Source organism: Phragmites australis, chromosome 3 (genome assembly GCF_958298935.1).
Source record: "Phragmites australis chromosome 3, lpPhrAust1.1, whole genome shotgun sequence".
Taxonomy (NCBI): domain Eukaryota; kingdom Viridiplantae; phylum Streptophyta; class Magnoliopsida; order Poales; family Poaceae; genus Phragmites; species Phragmites australis.
In genome coordinates this window covers 41,985,398-42,006,452 of record NC_084923.1, presented here as the reverse complement: position 1 = coordinate 42,006,452, position 21,055 = coordinate 41,985,398, and the positions used below count along the sequence as shown (strand labels likewise).

At 46.2% G+C, this 21,055-nt stretch overlaps 2 protein-coding genes, 1 long non-coding RNA gene and 1 pseudogene across 4 annotated transcripts; all 4 read right to left on the bottom strand.

The window, feature by feature from the left end:
• Positions 1 to 3,009: 3,009 nt before the first annotated feature.
• Positions 3,010 to 4,996, bottom strand: LOC133911215 (uncharacterized). Of its 2 annotated transcripts, none has more exons than XM_062353420.1 (8): positions 4,814 to 4,996; positions 4,459 to 4,714; positions 4,184 to 4,370; positions 3,985 to 4,055; positions 3,816 to 3,893; positions 3,637 to 3,724; positions 3,482 to 3,537; positions 3,010 to 3,399 (listed from the first exon to the last, which is right to left on the bottom strand). In XM_062353420.1, exons 1-8 carry the CDS (start codon positions 4,877 to 4,879, stop codon positions 3,332 to 3,334), a joined length of 870 nt encoding a protein of 289 aa, XP_062209404.1. In that variant the 5' UTR covers positions 4,880 to 4,996; the 3' UTR covers positions 3,010 to 3,331. The 2 variants fall into 2 exon arrangements, with proteins under 2 accessions (XP_062209404.1, XP_062209405.1); XM_062353421.1 differs by having other exon boundaries at positions 4,807 to 4,980.
• Positions 4,997 to 6,003: 1,007 nt separating this feature from the next.
• LOC133910734 (receptor-like protein 35) lies at positions 6,004 to 6,464 on the bottom strand. Its single transcript, XM_062353027.1, has 2 exons — positions 6,352 to 6,464; positions 6,004 to 6,166 (listed from the first exon to the last, which is right to left on the bottom strand). The coding sequence occupies exons 1-2, from the start codon at positions 6,462 to 6,464 to the stop codon at positions 6,004 to 6,006; spliced, it is 276 nt and encodes a 91-aa protein (XP_062209011.1).
• Positions 6,465 to 10,838: 4,374 nt separating this feature from the next.
• On the bottom strand, positions 10,839 to 11,689 carry LOC133911214 (uncharacterized). The gene is made up of 3 exons (XR_009908619.1): positions 11,554 to 11,689; positions 11,109 to 11,175; positions 10,839 to 11,006 (listed from the first exon to the last, which is right to left on the bottom strand). It is a non-coding gene; the product is annotated as an uncharacterized LOC133911214 (long non-coding RNA).
• A 117-nt stretch (positions 11,690 to 11,806) lies between these two features.
• LOC133910733 (uncharacterized) lies at positions 11,807 to 18,265 on the bottom strand (annotated as a pseudogene).
• Between the last annotated feature and the right edge of the window lie 2,790 nt (positions 18,266 to 21,055).

The window sequence follows — 21,055 nt, the reverse complement described above, 5'->3', positions numbered from 1 at the left end:
GATGGGAAAGAGAGAGATAAGTTCTCAAGATTTTTTTTTCTCTAAGAGAACACGGGTGTGATATTATGTTAAGGTGGTCATAGTTTAGAACATGGGAAACTTCATACTAACTAGAGGTAGGAATTTCGCTTGCAAAATTTGGTGCGTTTCAAGGAATATGTCGGATCCCTCCTTTGGGGTCACCTCGTGTAGCTCATACCAGTCTATGGATCAGTAGTTGGTACGCACGAATGTCAACAGAAGTAGACATCACAAACATACATCGATTAAATACGATAATAGGGTACAACACAGAGTTCATTACAACAGAGACCCGTAGGCATAAATTAACAAACCCTCACAGCACAACAGAAACACGCAAAAGCGACCCATACCCTACAAGCAGCTTGAGTGCAGACGAAACCAGCTTCTCTAATATTCATCTTCTCTTTCGACGAAGTCGGCCTCTGGATCATCTGGGTCCACAATTAACAAGTGTGAGTACATAAGGTACTCAGCAAGTACTACCTCAAGAGGGGAAATTAGATGCTTAAGGGTATATCAAGGATAAGGCTATAGAGTCTTTTAGGTTTTGCGGAAAGCTAGCTTTATTGATGCAATGTTCATTTTGCAAAAACTACCTTTAATAAAAATATTTCCAAAGATAACACGTAAGTTGGGCTTATGGGGGTTGACAGCCCTGGGGGAGATACTTCCATCCCGTTAGTTCACATAAGTCTTTTGCCGGCAGACACACAGTCCAGGAGGCTTAGTGCACAAAGTCAAAACCCTTTTTTTCGAAAACACGGGCACACAACCCACTCACACACCAAGGAGATACTCACGCCGAAAAGCTAATCATTGTGACCAAACCATAGTATGTCCTTGACCGAGGACACGGCTATCCGGATAGGTTTAACACTCTGCAGAGGTTGTACACTTTACCCACAAGATATGCACAGGCTCCCACCTTAGCAACTGGTGGAGTTGTCATAACGAGACGCAACAACCTCACAACGTAGTCACAATTACCACCCATGGAGCACTAAGATACCAGGGGCCTTAGAAGATCCACAGGAAGGACCACTTAGCAATTCCAAGGCTTTGACTTAGCCTTAACAATATCACTAGCCGAATCTTGGGCTACGTACCACCAAAGTCTTCTTCTGATCCCCATTGCCACTACGACCTCCGGGTGGGTACCGAACTAAGTTAGAGGGGTTAGGTCAAATCCTGCCCATTCAGGCCATATGGTTGTACGAGTGGATACTAGGTGAGATGTCACAGCGAACCGGTCCTTATACGACCGAGACAAGAGTCTCCCAGCAAGAACACCACAAAGACGAACCTTGCTCCAAGATAGTTCCCACCTTTGTTGGGTACCTTACTCACCCTCGTTAACACTACTCTAGAGTTTTCCCAAGAACACAAGTTTTACACGCATACGCACCAAGCACACATCACTTCACATTTTTGAAAAGCATGATTAACATATGTAATAATCTAGTTCCTTCTTTTGAGTAAAGCAATCCTGAGCATACTAGTAACAAGCATCCATCCAAACAATCATTATAGTTGATGTTGGGAACTTTCTAGGGTTTCAACGGAATAAAAGTAACAATAAAAAAGCATGGCATAAACAAGCTAGGTCATAACTATTCTAGCATTTCTTTAAAATCACAACTATTAATTTAATCATGCATACTCCTATTGTTTGAAACAACGGCTCTACGGGTTATATTTGAAAACATAGGATCAATATGATCAACGGTTGTAGGATTTGTCTTCGTTGAAGTCCTCGTCTGCTCCTTCTTCAAACTCCGGGTTCTTGGGGTCTTCCTCGAATGCTCCTTCCTCAAATAGTCACAACAACGATAAAGGCACACACGATCAATCAAACGGTTAAAACAATGACTAAATAATTTACAAAAATTATGAAATTGACATGATTGGGTAGATCTCGAATTTAGATGAATATCGGTGGAAGAATCGTTAAAAGCGGAGTTAGGACGGAGGAGAAACGGGCTGCGGAAGTTTTTCTGGGAGAGAAATTCAGAAAAAGAAAAGGGGAGAATATTCCCGGAATATTCTGTTTGGGTCAGCTCACGGCTCGGCTCAGGCTCAGGCTCGATTTCATGGCTCTGCGGCTCGGCTTAGAGGGCGGCTCGGCTCTATTTTGGGTTCGACTCGAGCTCGGTTTTGTCGGTCGGCTCAGGTGGGGCCAGCTGTCAGCTACGAAGATAAAAGAGAGAGGGGGGGAGAAGGGCCGGCTCAGCCCGGGTTTTCACGACGGGGAGGACGAGGGGGAGGGGTGAGAGGGAGAGGGCGGAGCGACGGGGGGCGGCGGTGGGCCTCGTTGGTCGGATCCAGCTGGCGGGCGAGCGGGGCGGCGTTCTGCGACAGGGAGGCGGCGGCCCAGCGACGGGAAACAGCCGCCGGCGACGGGAAGCGGCGGCCGACGATGATGGGTGGCCCAGGTATGTCTTAAGGGGGAGGGGAGGGAGAGAGAGAGAGGAGAGGGCCGGGGGAGGGCTCACCGGCGGCGGTGACGCTCGGAGGGAGGTGGCGGAGTGCTCGGAGGGAGATGGTGGATGTGAGGAAGGGGATGGGGGGGTCGGAGCACTGTTCACCTCCTTTTATAAGGCCGGCGATAGAGCGGGAGGGGCGAGCGGGGCGAGGCGGCACGGGGCGCGAGGCGGCGCGGGGTGCGAGACAGCAGCATGGGGCGCGAGGTCTGCCGGTGCGGCGATGCGTCAGGCGACGGGGTCACAGGGAGGGGACGGGAGAGACAGAAGAGAGAGGAAGAAGAGAGATAAGGAGAGAGAGGAAGGGAGAAAAGAAATTAGGGATTTGACAAAATAAAATGCTAAAATTAAAACAGATACATAGGTTTACATATTATAGCACAATATATGCTAACCGGAGTCATATTGGTTGGTGTATCTGCCTTGCAATTGCAAAGATTAGACAGCACATAATTCAAGGCCAGTAGAAAATTATATTGATACAGAAAGCTGATTCTACCTCAAACACAGTAAAATGACAATTTTCATTGAGTTCGTGACAAACAACATTTGATTTTGGTTTACATTCTGATCCATAACACAGACAGACTGTGTATAATCCTTGCTTTGATCCTCGACAGAGTGCGATGACAGTGAATAGACAAGCTATCATCAAGATGATCACTGTGACTGTCAAATTCTGAAAAATCGGAGATACAGGGTTCCTAGCTTCACATTCTTGAGCACAAAAGCTTCACATTTCTCCTAAGATATCTATCATCTAAATTGCTACTAATCAAACGGGTCTTCCGTTACATTCTCGACCATCATCACCGAAGTCGCTGTCATCAGAATGCTTGGCGCTTTAGCCTGTCCATGAGAAGGTGAGCAACTGACTCGTATCCTTGCTCCCTTGCTGTTGACATATATATAGAAATTACAATCAGGAAGAACAGCATGTATCACATATATTGAACAAGACGTAGAACCAGAATTACCGTCATATATGGCAATCCCAGTCGGTGCTATCTTCTTCCTCTTCAAGCAGATGGAGCTGCATCGTTTTTTGACAACAGGTTAACTCAAAAGATCTACATGTTCTGACAGCACTGATAGTAGAACCAAAGAGAGCCAGATTTAGAGACACACTTACCTGTTGCATATCCAGAACTTCTTGATACCCTTCTCCTCGATGCAGTGAGGACACATCCAGTTCTTGTTCTTCCTCACTTCTTCCATCTCTGCCACCACGGCTCAAAATTCAGTAGGCGTGCCAATACAATCCACCAAGAACAGTGGCATCCCTTGACAGCGTTGAGCAATTCTGCTTACCTTCTCCGTACCTCACTTTCAGGCAAGCACGGCAGAGTATCCCTTGCGAAGAATGGCAAGATGAGCACTCCGTCTTGCCTGTCAAAAGATTTATCATAATGTTGGCTATGATCAGACTAGCTGCACACGATTGGGGAAAAAATGGGAGATCTTCACGGCTTCTTTTTACCTAAGCATGGCTGCTTCAGGTCTCCTTCCCCGCAGCGCTTGCAGTCCTCCTCTCCGCACAATTTCTTCTGCCTACAATCGCGAAAGAACGAGTTTTCTCAAATACTTGCACAAAGATGCTAATCCCGCGCGAGCTTTCTTCAAGAACGCAATCAGGAACACTAATCGGCTATACATGTCGGTAATGATGCGTGTTGTACCTGCAGAAATGGCAGCAGATCCCAAGAACAGGGTCGTACACGCCCCCTCTCCCCTTGCTGTCGCACCGCCTCTCCTGCAGCGCCTGCACCCTCTCCTTGTCGACCACCACCACTGCTTTCTCTTCGTCCTCTGACTCCTCCTCCTCCTCCGCCGCCGCCGCCACTGCGGCCAATTTACTCAAAGCCCCTACGAGACGACAAAAGAAACTTGTTTGAGTTGCTTCCCGTCACATACAACACGATACGATCCACGGAATAGCAGCGAAAGCGGCAACCTTTGGGAGGCAGCGCCTTGTGCTGCACGTCCTGCCCGTTCAGCCGCGCGGAGCGGCGGTGGGTGGACGCGGAGCCGGTCGGCGTCGCAGCGACGAGGCGGCTGGAGCGGCGGAGCGGGGTCATGCTCATGACCCGCGGCCTGGGATTCTTCCGGGGGCTGCCGCTCCCGGCCGCGCGGCGGCAGGAGGCCGAGGCGGAGGCGATGTCGCTGAGCTCCCCCGCGCAGCGGCGCAGGCCGAGCATCTCCATCCGGGCCTGCACGCACGGTTCGCCGGGTTCCCAAGAGTCAGTGGTAGCCGCAAGAAACTCCTCGTCCGATGGAGTTCGAAATTGGGGAAGATACCTACGCCTTACCATGTTCTCGGAGATGCGAGAGTCGCGGAGGCTCTCGTAGTCGGACTTGGCGCTGAGCCTCCCCATGGCGGCGTCTTCGGCGGCGGCGGCGGACGGCTTGGCAAAGATTGGCTGTGATGGTTGGTTGATTCAGGGAAAGGGTCTGGTGGCTCAGCTGACCAACGGCTATATGTGAAGTTTGAATGAAAAAGGTTAACAAACGGCTCTATGCTGTGTGCAGTCTGCAGTGTTGGCAGAGCGTTTTTTTTTTTTTTTACATTTTACCCATCACGCAGTCAAGGCAGCGAATTCAAGTCCAACAAATAAAATGGCAAAATACTGGGCTACGGTTGGCTCCAGACCGTGGGCATTTTACACCCCAACCAATTCATCAAAACAAAATAACCGCAAATAGGTTTCGTCGGTTTTTAACGCCCAACTCATTTGTCTTTTTACCTGACGATGTTTAGTGCCTATCACCGACTTAGGCTCAATGCCTAGCATCGATTTGTTCGACATTTATCTTTTATAGGCAACATCGAGCGAGAGAATCGTTGTTGTCAACTTATCTTCATGTGCAACATTGAGTGAGAATAATGTCAAAGTGTATTACTAACGTCAATTAAGATAACCTCTCTAGAGACGACACCACACTAGCGAGGGGATATTTTCTCCCTTTTTGTTTTCCCTCCGATGCACCTTGTTTTTTATTGTGTGTGTGAGAATAGACCTATTTTTTCCCCATACCTTTGAATTGTGCATCATTTTCAACTAGAGGTGTACATATGTAGAGCTTCCAGTTACGTATCCATTTGAATTGCTACAGAATTCAATTGGGCAGTTGTTAGAAATTTATTGAAGTTGCTGCTGATCTTTCCACAACTTTGAGTTGCTCCATCATTTACATTGCATTGCTAGATGATTTCTTCCCCTAACCCTTTGAGTTGCTTCTTTGATTTCTAACAAAGTTGCTACTCTGATACTCCAATATTTCTATTGCAGTTGCTAGCTTTCATTTTGTTTTGCTAGTTGAAATCCTTTGAAGTGGCACCGCAAGTAAATGGGAGTTCCTCACCAAATTCCACTTAGTATATATTTTGAGAACATTTACAGTACACCATGATACTAGATGGGGAGAGTATCATTGTTGTGATCTAACCGTCTATTTGAGTAAGTATTATTGTAATTATCTTGGACGATCTCCTATGACGTCACACAAGCTTGATTAGCGACACGAGCTTGATCAAGTTGCCGATTCCGACGGGTACCTGGCCGGCAAAGCTGTTGTTGGAGAGGTTAAGGTGGGTGAGCTCGACGAGCCGCTCGAACCCGGACGGCGGGAGACTGGCACCGCAAAAGTCGTTGCTTGTGAGGCTAAGGCTCCACAGGGTGACAAGCTGGAAGAGGGAGCCATTGAGGCCGCAGTGGCTCTGCAGGACATGGACATCGAGGTCGAGTGCGGCGACCGCCTCGAGGCAGCATCGCAAGAGATGCCCTCCCAACGACAGCAATCCGTGCATGCACACCAGGATAGCAGGTGCGACTATTGGAAGGATCACTTCAGCCGCAGCAGCGCGGAGGCCTGGTCGGCCGGCATGGTGTGTACGAGGAGGAGGAGGAGGAAGAGGAGGGAGGTGTCGTGAAGGCGGAGACGACTCGTTTGGTTTTCCATGCAGACCGACTTACTAGTTTTCCCTCGTGCGGGCCCTTCGATGCCGAGGAGGTCATCGACAGGCTCACCTCCGACGCCAGCAAGGTAATCATTGACATCCACGTCGCTGGCTAAGGGAACCAGAGGCACGGCACCAAGGCGCCTAAGCCCGACAAGGTTAGCGGTCACGACAGTCATGTTGGCGACAACGGCCACGGCCACTGCAGTCGTGTCGATGGCAACGACCATGACCATGGAGAGCATGTCGGTGGCGGCGAAAAGCCGAAGAAGAAGCATCAAGTTCAATGACCTGGACGACGACTTCGACGACGAGCCGGCCAAAGAATAAACTAACATTTTGACCTTCCCTAATTAAACATATAATTTACAAGTTTGCCATCATTTTTTTTCAATTCTACCCTTATGATACACATGATACTCTTTAATGATACCCATAATAGTAGTGGACGAAAGAGTATCATTGGACCAATCTGGATGACCAAATGAAGGAAATGGACGACATGCACTCATTTAGGTGTACTGTAAAAGTATTCTATATTTTTTCCCTTGAGCTGAATTTCATTTGTGTACTTAATACAACAGCAAGGTTCTTGTTAGAGTATATTTGGTAGTTATGATTTGTAACCTCGTACTACCATATATATCGGGGAGGCTTCTTGCCCTCCAAGCCTTTATACTCTATTTATATCGTCCAAGAGGCTCAATACAATTTATCCCACACGATCTACTTTTCTTATATGGTATCAGTTTATGTTTCGGTACTAACCCTAAACCCACCGCTTCTGCTGTGTCGCCCCTAGGGAGATCGATCTCCATGATCTCCGCCAGGGGCTGCGCAACCCGTAGCTAGGTTTTTGTGGCCAATCCTATTGATCCACCATCGTTTTTTGTGTCGTCCAGCCTAGTAGGGCTCCTCAGTCAAGCCGTCAATATGCGCTCTGGTTGCCTCTTACTATTGCTATTTTTCTTTTTTCCTAATAAGAGATTGGGTAGTGTCGCTCTATCGATCCGTCAACCTCTCCTCCTGAGAGGATCAGTAACGTCCTAAGTGGAAGGTGAACCGGGATACTTAGAAAACTAACCGGCTCTAAAAACATTAAAAGATGAATCTATCTTAATTTCTATCTAAATATGCTCTAGTTTTATCTAGTGTGTCTACTCTACCGCTCAAAAGAGTTTTACAACCTATCTAAATGTGCTCTAGATTTATCTAGTGTGCTCTAGCAAACTACTTAGGAAGATAACTACGCAAAGGTATATTGTAAGAATGTAAATACGGAAACGTAAATATAGTAGAGAGAGCAAACTTGGTACAAGAGATTTTTATCCCGTGGTATCGATGACATAAACGTCACCCTAGTCTATGTTGGAGCTCCAACAATGATATGCTCCCGGACAGTACCCATTTACGGCTCTTGAGCCACTAAGACCACAAGCCAGATGAGCCACCAAGGCAAGGCCTCACTGCAAGCTTCTCTTCTGGTCACTTGCCATCGTGATCACTTCGAAGCTTGAGCCACTAAGACAAGGGTCTCTGCGTCTCCGTACATGTGTCTAACCGTCGCTCCACACCAGGTTGGAGGATCAACAAGCTTGAGCAACTCCGGCTCAAGTTGCTGACGAGTCACTAAGACTCCAAAGCGCCAACGTACTATTTGGTACAAGCTAGGATCACTTCTTGATCCCTTCTTCAAGCTGTAGCACCTAGATACAACTCACTATATGTCTATAAGCATTAAACACTCTCTAATCTTGTGCTTAATCCCCGTGGATGATCACTTTAAGCACTTTGATGGTTTGGATGCCTTCTCAAGTGTCTATGTGTTTCTTTGAACTCCAGCACCTTCAAATGACTGAGTGGAGGGGTATTTATAGGCTCAAACCCTCAAACTAGCCATTAAGCCAACAGCTCAGAAAAATTGTTAACACCGGATAATCAGGTGAGTACAGTAGTATTAACACCGGATCATCCGGTGAGTAGATCTTCAGAAACTAGTCGTTGAAACCCCTACTCAAAGTCTCTGTGAGTACCGAACACTCCAGTGTATACTTCATCTCCATCACCAGATTATCTGGTGAGTATATTTAAGCCATCTAAACCTCTGTAGTCTCTCTATGTAAATTGCTTTGGTGCAAACATCTGGTGCACTTTCTCTTCACACCGGACTGTCTGGTCAATTGTTCTTCATCCTTCAGCACTCAGAAATGCCTCTACAAGAAATGCTAAGGGGTGTTGTTCTTCCTCATCATCGGACTATACAGTTAGTTGGATCTTTTCTTCTTTTCCCTGTAAATGCTTTGGTGTAACTTTCTCTGTGATCACCGAATTATCTGATTAGTTCATCCATCTTCTTCAACAATTACAGTCTCTTTGGTAGAAATGCTCCGGTGTGATCATTCGATGCGCACAAGCTAATCACCGGACTATTCAGTGGGTTGCTCTGCAGTCCTCAATAGCTACAACCTTCTCTGTAGGAAATGCTCCAGTGAATGCAACACGCTGAGCATCCGACTATTTAGTGAGGCAAATCTTCATAAGACTTCTCCAATTCAACCAAATTTTATCCTGACTACGATGACTTCTTGATGTATTACATGCATAAGACATATTAACATATATTCTTGACAAACATGTTAGTCCCAATGACTATATTGCCATTAATCACCGAAATCACAATCATAGTCTAATAGGGTCATTTTCGCTACACCTACGCTTCGAACTACATTGCTCGGCTTCGACCTCTCCGATGCCTCCTCCCTCCGACGATGTCGCAGTGTGTTTGAGCGCCCATCAGCCTGCCGTCGTCACGCTGGATCATCATCACCGGCGTGTCATCCACACCATCGAGCCATCACACTACCGAGCGCCTACGCATGTGGCCACGTCGTCATCGCCACTCGGCACCACCCTTCGGGTGTGGTCACCGTGGTCACCACCTGCTCATCCTTGCCACCACCACCAACGTCAGTCCGAGTCAGCATCGATCTGCCGTAACTCCAGGCCACTGCCACCGCTAGTCGAGTCGTTGGCTAGATCACACTAATTTTGTGTACCTATGCGCGTGTGTTGGTGTTATGAGCTTGCACCCCTCTCCCACGGCAACGTCCATGACACACCACTCTTGGCTACCTCAACAACAGAAGGGCAACCATAAGCATGAGCTCCTCGCCAGTCTCCACTCCAGTTGCAACACCCGTAATGCGGTGGTATTACGATTGCAGGGGGATATCAGTCTGTCGGCTTGCTACATTCGACTTCCTCTCCAGTCTGACCGTCTATGATGCTTCCGTTACGACCACAGAGGATGTTAGAGTATATTTGGTAGTTAGAATTTGCAATATTGTACTACCATATATATCCGGGAGGCTTCTTGCCCCCTAAATCTCTATACTCTATTTATACCACTCGAGAGGCTCGATACAATTCATCCTACACAATCTATTCTTCATAATGTCCTTGTCATTCTAGATGGCTTTTGGCTTTGCTTTGATCATACGAGATGCAAATCTGACATGGAAGCCCTAGTGTGCTATGTACAAACATCGCATCTGAAGCGAAGGGAAAGTGGAGGGTTAGGATGCGTTGATAAATGATAACTCATCGAAGGAGAGAAAAAGGAAGAAACCGGGGCAGTAGCACTTCACAATTTCATATCAAAAGCGCAACTTTTTTCTGATCGATCCAAAAGCGCAACTAGCAGCTCTTTAGCCGCATCCACCTACTCAAATCTATCTATATCCACAAGACCAAATACTTTCCCGTCATATGATCAGGTGCGAAGCTATAGTAGAATTTTAATCTCCGTTATTAGTAATTTAGTTTCATCCCTTATACATCATCTAATCCTAAATATATTCACTCCAAATATATTAAAATATGCACTCAAATTTTTAGGGCTTCATCTTGTAAATCAAATTCTATAGGACCCTTGTGAGACCATATTTATGCTCTACGTTTTGTCATCCAATGGCTAGGATAAAGAGAAGAGATATGCAGTAGATATGTATCATCATAAAAGAGATTGTCTTTTATAGAACAGGATCCTATACGGTGTTCTGCATGTGATCTCATATGGTGTTCTCCTTCTCGGAGTTGCTAGCACGTGTCATCTGTACAAGATCTCGGAGTTGCTGGCACGTGTCATCTACATGTGATTTCATACGGTTGGCTTTTTTGCATAAAGTAAGCAAATTTTATAGGATCCTATCCAGAATGACTCTCGTGAGATCTCATTCATGTTATTCATTCCGTAATTCGATGACTGAGCTGAAGAAGAGAAAAAGTGGACACATATCATCATAGGAGAGATAGTATTTTGTAGAATCAAGTCCTATAAAATTTGCTTACTTTGCAGAATTGTTTGCACCGCACACTCATTACAACAGTCCAGCACAGACTCCGCTACAGTGTCCAGAGACCATGCGACAAACTGGCTTGGAGTCTAGGTACTTCGAAGCTAGATGCAGATGGAACCCGCGGCTGTACGTAAATTCAGACGAAGATGGAGACAGAAGCGTGGCAAGATGAGCACTCCGTCATGCCTGTCAAAGATTTGCCAAAGTGATGGTTATTATCAGGCGAGCGAGATTTACACGATTGGGGAACAAACATAAGGAGAGATCTTTGCTGCTGCTTGTTTTTACCTATGCACGGCTGGTTCGGGTCTCATTCAACGCAGCATTTGCAGTCATCCTCGTCGCACGGTTCCTTCTGCATTTGATCACACAACCAAGTTTTCTCAGCAAGCTGTACAAAGGATCTAAGGACTTGTTTGGATTGTGCGTGTGCTCGCCTGCCAAAGATCTGCTCACCAAATAATTGGCTCATGATTCCCAGCTCACGTCTCGCCTACATGTTGGCGTGAAATTCCAACATGAGCGTGGGTGAGCCAAAATTGGTGCGAATCCAAACAGCCGCACTGAGAATGATCAACAGTTCAACACCAAAAAATTGGCAGGGCAGCTCTAGGCTCAATCCAAACTAGCCCTAACTCCGTACGTTTTTTGCTCAAGAACAGGATCATCTTTGCTACTTAAAAATTACTAAATAAATCAGCGATACAAATGGTAGTAGTAATGGTATGTGTACCTGCAGAACTGGCAGCTTCCCCATGAACAGGGTCGTACACGGCCCCCATCCCCTCGCCGTCACTCTCCTGCAGCGCCGGCACCATCTCCTCGTCGACCACCGCCGCCGCATTGTGCTCCTCATCTTTCTCCTCCTCCTCCTCCACCGCCACAGCCGTCACGTTGCCCAGAAGTCCTACGAGACAACAAAAGAAACCCATCCTATCTCAGACAATCCCGAACAGCCACGGATCGGAGAAGCAGCGAACGCGCGATTACCCAAACAAGATGGCGAACGGACCTGTCAGGGGCAGCGCCTTGTGCTTCACAGCGTGCCCGTTCAGCCGCGCCGAGCGGCGGGGCGGTCCTGTGGCGTACTGCTTGTGGGTCCAGGAGCGGCGGGCGGGGGTGGCGGCGGCGGCCATCTCGGTGAGCTCCTCCTTGGCGCGGCGCAAACCGAGCATCTCCATCCGGGCCTGCACACGCCGGGTTCCCAAGAATCAGTGGCGCCGCGCGTGAGAAACTCCTCGTCCGATGGATGGAGATCGAGGCTGGGGAGATGATGATGCGTGCGCCTACCTTGTTCTCGGAGATACGGACGTCGCGGAGGCTCTCGTAGTCGGACTCCTCGCCGCGCTTCCCCATGGCGGCGGCGGCGGCGGCGGCTTCCACCGGCTTGCGAAGATTTGGAATCGGTTGATCGGTTGCTTCGGGGCGAAGGGCGTGCTGCTGGTTCAGGGCTTTGAATTTTGAATGCAAACGGTAGAAAGTGGCGAGATATATAAGCGCGTGCCTCGGTGCACAAGTAATGGTGTAGATACGGATTTATTTCCGATCAAATTGTTGGAAACGGTGAATTTACTTATTCGAAATATAAGACTATTCCCAATGATAAGTTTCATAACGTTGTTTTCAAGAGTGCCACGTGAATAAGATAGTAATAAATTGATAGCTGAAAACACTTTTCTCTAATATATAGTTTTATTTTGTTGTTTTATATACTCTTCATGCAAGACATATTAGGTGTTGAATTTTATATCCAGATGATTTCATTTAGATGAAACTATTTTGATATCTCTCTTCTTAATTATCTTACCACATAATAAAAAATACTGATATGATATCTCATTAAATGAAAATGAAATTCCCATTAAGAGTAGTCTAACTGTGAATACTTATTTCCCCCATTCATATAAGGTATTATGACAATGAATTTAATTAATACTCCATCTGATTGCAAATACACAATGTTTTGAATAAGATCCAATCAAACTTTTAAAACTTTGACCATCGATAATGAAATTTTTAGTTTTAAAATATTGAAATTACATGTGCTGATTTGTTTTCAAAAATACTTTTAAAATATCATAAATTTATTGGATTATATAAACATATTCTAGTTAAAAATAGCAGTTAAAGATATACATCGAAGACCATAACATACCTAAAACATCAAGTATTTTTTGCCCAGAGGGGAGTATATAACCAACTATACATTGGCTAGTTACGTTGCCTGTAGTCTTATTTACAACGAGAAGGCAGATAATCCATCACAATACTAAAAAAAAATTCCCATCGCCACGTCTTTGGTCACCATCTTGTATATCATCACCCAAAAAGGCATCCACAAGCTCATCCCACTCAAATTGCTGGCTCCTCGTCCACGATGAAGTGCTGCACGATGTCGTTGAGGTCCTAGGGCTATCAAAGCCCAACGGTGAGGAGCAACCATCACCTTGCGAAGTATCCTCGTAGAGAAATAGCAGGTGCTCCATACTAGGAAGGCCTATTGCTCCCTCTGCAACGAGGGCTTGAGCTCTCAGCATCGTCTGTTGTGCTGGAGGCGATGACGTAGACTCTTCTTCTCCTTGCTCCATCAGCTGATGATAGTCAGAACATGCGAAATAGTACTGTCACAATGCATAAGGACGGATCCAGACAAAAGAATAGTTGATGTCACCATCACTACATATCATCTTATCTGATGAGCACCAATAAACATGTGTTTTTTATGAAGATTACCAAATTCTATTGTTGTCCTCTGACAGTATGGAACCTTATAGATCCGCCGCTGACAACACATGTGCAAGGTGTGCCCAAGACAGATGAGCACAACGAGATGAACTCACATCCAAAGCCTTTTGAGCCTCTCTTTCGATCCAAATGATTCCGTGGTCCGCCGCGGCATTGCACGACAGAACGGCATGCTCGAACCTGCCCTCCGTTGGGACTGCTGTCCTGACCTGTGGCGGAAATCTTCCACATCTGCATAAAAAAATGGTTGCAATGCTAAGTGACTGCCATTCTAAATTTTTTGAATTATACCATGGACATAGAATTAGAACGTATGATCGTTCAGAAGCTTGTTAGTGTTACTGTTAAAATCTCTTTTTTTTCCCAAATATGAACGAGAGTGGAGAAGTGTTCAAGTAAAATATCAGACATAAGTGATCAATAAAGATATATTACTTCCGTTCTTTTTGATTTATCGTTTACGACATTGACATGATCACTGATACATATATTTTAACATTACTTTTTATAATTAATCTTAGTGAATTTTGTTAAATATATAATCATATAAAAGTATGTTCCATGACAAATTCACTCATATCATTTGCATGTATTGAAGCTTAGCAATTTTATATGTATTAATGATCAATGCTTTTTAAGTTTGACTATGTATATTCTAAAACGATATCTATTTTGTGTGCAGCATTACTCGAGCTGTCTAGCAAACAATGATCCAGTTCTATCGAAGTGACCCTAAGAGCATCTTCAAGAGATGCCCCAAAACTCACTCTCAATATCACCATATAGTGAGCATTCCTAAAAAAAATTACTCATTAAATCTTCTTTCTCTCCAACAACTCAATATACTATATTTCCTATATTTCAACAGATCAGAGTCTCTTCACTCTCTTGTGTCACCGACGAGTGGATCATAGTTGTCATATCTTTCATCTCTCCCTTTCTTTTTGTATCACCATATGGTGACATCTTCTAGTGCAGTGCCTAGCATGCGTGCGAGCCACATCTCGCTAGTGCCGGTGGGGAGAAACGACGCTGACATGGTGACCGCAGCCGCGAGCTCGTGGGTGTTGGCCTGGATGAGGAGGCAACGCGCATCTAGCATGGAGCGGAACACGCCATAGCCATCCTGCAGGCAATGACTGAGCTCGTGGAGCGCGTCCATGTGACCCAATGACGCCGAGCGCGCGCAGCACCGCACCCTGCGTGGAGGTCAGGATCGTCCTTGCTGCCACCGCTACCGTTGAACTGGATGACGGCCAGCGAGTACATCGCCTCCTGATGCCCGTCCACCGCAATCGCCGCCATCAACGTCGCCTCCGACCCATGGCTCCCCAGGCTCCTCTCTCTCGCTCTTTCCTTCAGCTGCAGATCCACCGCCGTGCCCAAGGTGCCATCCCGCGCCATTCCATCTCTCATTCCTGCTAGGCGACGCGGCTGGGTCGAAGATACGGACACACCGCAAGAGTGCCAAGGGCATTGTGCTTTGCCTGTACGACGGCAGCGGCACGAAGAGCTCGCACTGGAGATCGACGACAAGCTCTGGCTCGTCCAATCGATCATCGATGGCGGCAGCGTAATGCAGTCAACTACTAGCAACTTGTTTTCATTGAGCAGGGCAGTGTGGGGCTGATCTGATCTCCCAGCGGGTGGGGTCAAGCTCCTGGCGGACGGACGAGGGGTGGGCCCGAGGGCGGTCTTGCATTTTGGGAGCGAGAGACGCTCCCCACAAGTAGCTAGCGAGAGGGGCATTGATTATAATAAGTGTGATTGGGAAACTCTTGATCTCTTTAAGATGCTCTAAAAGGAGTATCAGATTTACAGTTGACAAAGGAAGCCTCAAAAGGAATACCTGCAATTCTTTCGCTCCACGATGTGGAATACTCTGCCAGGAGCATAGAGTTTAGTTGGATCGGTAAAGTTCTCTTCTGAGATAAACGTGTCTCTCATGCAAATGAAACATAGCAGACACGGCAAACTGCAAATCGAGTAAGAAAAATGTAAGCTGAACAAGTTAAAGAACAAGAGCATTCCACTAACTAGCGCTCAAGAAATATGTAATTGACCAGCAGCTAGCAGAGCATCCTTACCAGAAAATTGATCCAAAAATGTGTTGCAGGGCGCCGGAGTTCTGGGCAAGAAATCATCCTGCAATGCGTTCGGCCAATGCGCACGGTTACTATGAACGATTGCGTTGCCGATCACCATACATTTTTTTTGTCTTTCTATAATCCATGCAATCAAACTTTTAAATTGACCACTAATATATTTGAAACTATTAAGGTTGGCTATATAAAAAATTATATAACTAGATTTATCTTAAAAAACTTTTGTAAAACAATAATTCTATTAATATATTCTAGTCCATCAACCAGTGCTTTTACACGGGTTAGTCGTTCTCATTTGTCCTTTCACATTGCACCTACTCGTGAGTTCGACATGTGTCTCATTTAAACGTTAGCTTGGGCTCTGTCAGCTCTCAGCTACAGTTTATCTATCGTGATTTCATGAATCCACATTTTGGTTTCCTAATTTTATTCTTAACGGTTGCAGTTGTAAAAACATTTTTTCCCTCTGCATGTTAAGTTGAAACCCTAGTTCTTGTTGCACCACTCTCTTTAAATTTTATTAAGAAATTAGAATTCCAGCTTATAGATTGCATCCTTAGTTATTGCAATGGCATAAACATGCACTTCAGCCAGCACCACTATATGTATACATATACACACACGGCAAGGCTATTCTACGCCTATGCGCAGTTGATATTCGCACTGCGCATATCCCCCAGTTACAACCCGAAACACTGTGAGTTACAACTTGTTAGGTAAAACAGTTACAACTTCACGTCCAGAAATACATAATTGCAACACGAGAAACTAACACTGTGAGTTACAACTTATTAGGTAGACCAGTTACAACTTCACATCCAGAAATGCATAATTGCAACACAAGAAACTAACACTGTGAGTTACAACTTGTTATTTGTACTGCACATATCTCCTAATTACAACTCGAAACATTGTGAGTTACAATTTGTTAGGTAGACCAGTTACAACTTCACTTCTATAAATGCATAATTGCAACACGAGAAGTTAATTCTGTGAGTTATAACTTATTATTCGTACTGCAACCCGAAAAACTATGAGTTACAACCCGAAATATTGTGAGTTACAACTTGTGGATGCGCGCAAACATGAACTACGGTGAGCATACCTGTAGAATATATATACAATATATATATATATATATATATATAATGTTTTGGTCAAAATATAATAAATTAATTTAGAGTAGAAACTTACATGATTCTTATTTAATATTAAAGAAACCTCTTTCTTGATTACTAAACCTAGAAATCGATCTTCACATCGCTCCCTCCTAATCTCATTGGCAGCCTGGTACAACCACAGTGTATTCATGGCGGCATGCATGTATGATGGTGGCCCGCATGATACATTATACTTTGAGTTTGATTTTTTATAATAGCAAATATGTGTAATTTAGAAACATATAGGGGGTATTTTGGGTTATTTTTTTATAATGGCATAGGTGGTTAATTTAGAAGCTGATTTAGAGGATATTTTGGGTCATTATTTTATAATGACATAGGTGAGTAATTTAGATGCAAGTTAGATTCAATAGTCATTGTTATTAGTCTACTAGATTAATGGTTGGATGTTTTGTTTTTTTTGTTAGAATTTCTAGGATTTATCTTTTTTTAAGTGCATCTCATCTACAATCACCGTGGAGCTTCCAAAGAAGTCTCCAATTAGTAAATATAAAAATTAATACAATGTTATCAAAAATAGTAGCCTAAAGACATCTTGAAAACCATAAAAAGACAATAAGGCCGAATAAAAAAGAACGGTGTAGTCATGGTAAGTAATGGTGCAAGAAATCATCATGCGGTGAGTTCCTCTACTTCTATTGTATTTGCATGAGAATGGGTATTGCAATTGCAAATTTGCAACTCTGCTGCATCAAGAGTCAAAGACTTCTCTTCTTGTTCTAGTGTTGTCGTACGCAAGAAATGGATGTTTGAGACCAAAGAAACAAGAGACAAGAATCTCAGGAGAATTGCCTGCAGCACAACGGAATGGACAACGTCGGCGTACTCGACGGCGAGCCCGAGCGACATGCACCGCGGCGGCGCCATCGCGTAGCAACTCACGTCGCCGCGGCGGAGCCCGAGCCTCCCGAGCCAGCACCTCACGGCCACGACGGCCGCCAGCGCCGCGACGCCCGCGCCGAGCGAGTGGCCCACGAACACGAGCCGGTGGCACCCGTCCTCCGCCACCAGCCGCCGCAGCGCGGGGCCCTCCCGATCGAGCAGCCACACGTTGGCGCGGAGCAGCCCGCCGTACGCGTGCCCTCCCGCGAAGGGCTCGGGCCCGCCGGCGTCGAGGAGGACGCGGTAGTCCTCGGGCCGCGCGAGGCCGAGTCTGCGCACGGCGAGCACGACCTCCGCGCGGGGCGCGGTCGTGGAGGAGCCGGTACGGAGGGCAGAGCGCCGGCTCCTCGTCGCCCGCTTCGTAGACAGCGAGCGCGGCGCGGCAGGCGCGCTGGACGGGCGCGAAGGAGGCGGACCAGGCCGCGGGCCAGGACGCGCTGTCGTCGGCGCCGGAGAGGGAGAGGCGGCGGACCGCCCACCTTGCGCATGCAACGGAGAGCACGCACTCGGCGGCGCAGGAGAGGGCGGCCATGGCGCGCGCGCGGCGTGGAAGCGGAACTGGAATGGCATTCTTAGGGGGCAAGGGATTAAGGAAAGGGAGAGGCTTTGTGGAAGGCAAGGGGAGTTGATTTCAACACGCGGGAAAGGAGACGACGAGGTTACGAACGAACAGGGGAGTTTGAATATTCGAGCTTCTAGATGTGAGGAATCAAGATCTGACGGTTCTAGATGAGAAGCGTCGAGGTATTTGGTGCAACTGTTCTTCTACGAGTTAATTTTCACTTTGGATCATGGCATCAGGCTGCTGCTGCATTTTCAACTAGGTTTAACCACAAGTATCATTTCGAACCATAAACATTTCGCCACGTATCATGAAATCAAAATGGTCGTGCTGATTTAGGGGGTTTCTTGCTCGAAACCCGCCGAAGAGCCAATCACTATGTACATGTACATGTATATGCATAGTAGTTTAGACCACGGTTATATATATGTCACATCCATGTTATTTATAAATAGTATTAAAAATAACTCGTACAATAAATTATCTATAAAAGCTATATAGAAGACGCACATAAAATATATAGACAATAATAACTACATATACAATGATTATATATTAACGAACCATCTAATAGACCATCTGTTAATTATAGAAAACATTTTTACTTCTCCTCTCTCATCCATGTCACTCAAAATCCCACAATTGATATCATTGCTCGCCCTAATGCCATGGATATGTTTATTTGTCTGTGAGAAAAAAGAATAACATCTCAATTCATATCATACAGCAGGAAATTTTGATCCTCACAGAGCGGGCCCTAATAGTATCTTTTTTTATTTTGAAAGGGTACATGCACGACGACCTTTCAAAGCACGAGAAACATGCAATATCCCTGAACGCACACACATGTGTACTCGTAACTTAAAATCTAATCCTACGGTGAACGTAAATAACAAACGGCAGGTGAACACCTGTGTAGAGCGGAGTTGGAACATAGATAGACTTGTATGTTAAAATCATCTTCAGCAGATACTTAAAAGTTTATCTTCTATAATACTATTATAATATTATTTAACATTATTACAATATCATCTATTTTTTCATCTCTAGCAGCTACACTATTTCTTATATTTTATTATTCTTTTCCTCCCTTCGAGCCCACATTCATACTCTGGGAAAAGTGTTGAGGGGAGAAGAGAGAGGACCTCATATTTGCTGATCGCCACCACTATGTCGGCTGCCACCACATCCTTGTAGTGCTGGAAAAGGATTTTGTTTGAAGGCGTTTTTTGGCCCATCCGATCGGCAAATCTGATGGCAATGGAGGTGAGACTGGATCTCAGCAGCAGCTTCTCCGGTGGGGAATATGTGCACCAAGCCTCCTAGCCTGCATAGCAACAGCAACCCACTCGTCCGATCCTTGCCACGCCCCAGCCCCCGCCAGCCGTTGCCAATTAAAACTAGATCGAAAATGATAATGTTCAGACGTTCAACGTATCAGACGGCACGCTCAGGCTGCAACCTATCATCGATAATTAGCCCAGTCTACTCTCGATCATTAACACCGGTTGTATCACCCCCCACGGCCCCACCCCCCGTCACTTTGCTCTAGTCTCCTTCGCCTCCTCCGCCACTCTCCCTACTCAATCCGACCTCCTACCGCGCCGTCCGGGGGGGGGGGGGGAGTGAGGCTGGGAACTCGATGGCCCTGACGTCATCCGCGCTATTCAACTAGTGTGGCACCGGTGACTCCTCTAGCGGTAGCTATGACTCCTCCTGCTCTGAGCACCTCAGCAAGTGGCAGTGATGACCTCTCATTTCTATGGCAAAACACCTTATGTGGCAGTCGTCTTCTCCTACCCCTTTGTGATAAGAATGTTGCAGTCCTTCGATTTAATTTGTTGCAGCGATTCATTTTATACATGATATTGCAGTCTTTAGTTTAGAATGTTGTATCAATTCATTTTTATGTCGCGGTGAATACTTTTCGATTTTCTTTTTTGATGTTGTATTAATTAGCTTTCGATGTTGCATTGCCTAGCTCAGGTTTGGCCAATGAGAGTGGCTTCTAACTCCAGGCTTTCTTGTGCGTGTACGCGGCCAGACCTATAAGGTGGACAGCAACGTGGTGTTGCATGGAGATCCAATGACGGTGTCTTCAAAAGAAGCGGCGTCTTTAGAAGAAGCCCTGTCTCCTGGTTGATGAAGAGGACAACGACAGATGGCATCATCGAGCTGGTTTGGCGCAACGGTGTGATTCGAGAGGAGCACCAGCATCGTTAGATCTGGAGGCTACACGGCTCAGGACCATCAGATCCGAAGGCAATGCGGTTCAGGACTGCCGGATCCGGCAGCAACGAGCGACGTGGAGTGCGAGGGAGGGAGGACACATGAAGAAATAGAAACAGAGAGGCATAGATTGAAAGCGCAACCCACTAATTAGTCTGATAGATGTCCAAAGAAATTATTTTTATCGATGGGCAATTAACTACCTTGCTCCTTTAATCTGAACCGTCCAATACTGTATCCAGATCGGATGTCTGACCGTTAACAGTGTCCAAACTGGACCGCACGGACGGCACGTTTCCAGATGAAGCCTAACAGCCGCCGGCCCACCACAAACTCAGCATTCGTGACCACTCCATCACCACCGGCCCACTGCCGCCGACCTACTACTAGCAGTCCCACTTCCCAGTCAAAACGCAGTCGCGGACCATGCGGTTGCCGCTGCTGCGCCCCCACCACCCCGGCTCGTTCCTCTCGTCTCCGCACTACGCAGCCCAGGCAGCCGCCCGTCCGTCAGCCGAGACCGACCGACCC

Excerpts from the sequence above, each read along its gene's own strand:
- LOC133911215 (XM_062353420.1), bottom strand. The coding sequence starts at position 4,879 with ATGGGGAGGCTCAGCGCCAAGTCCGACTACGAGAGCCTCCGCGACTCT. Across the intron at positions 4,715-4,813 it reads CTCGCATCTCCGAGAACATG|GCCCGGATGGAGATGCTCGG; the intron begins GTAAGGCGTAGG and ends CCGTGCGTGCAG. Across the intron at positions 3,725-3,815 it reads GAAAGTGAGGTACGGAGAAG|AGATGGAAGAAGTGAGGAAG; the intron begins GTAAGCAGAATT and ends CCGTGGTGGCAG.
- LOC133910734 (XM_062353027.1), bottom strand. The coding sequence starts at position 6,464 with ATGGAAAACCAAACGAGTCGTCTCCGCCTTCACGACACCTCCCTCCTC. Across the intron at positions 6,167-6,351 it reads TCCGCGCTGCTGCGGCTGAA|CCTCACAAGCAACGACTTTT; the intron begins GTGATCCTTCCA and ends GTGGAGCCTTAG.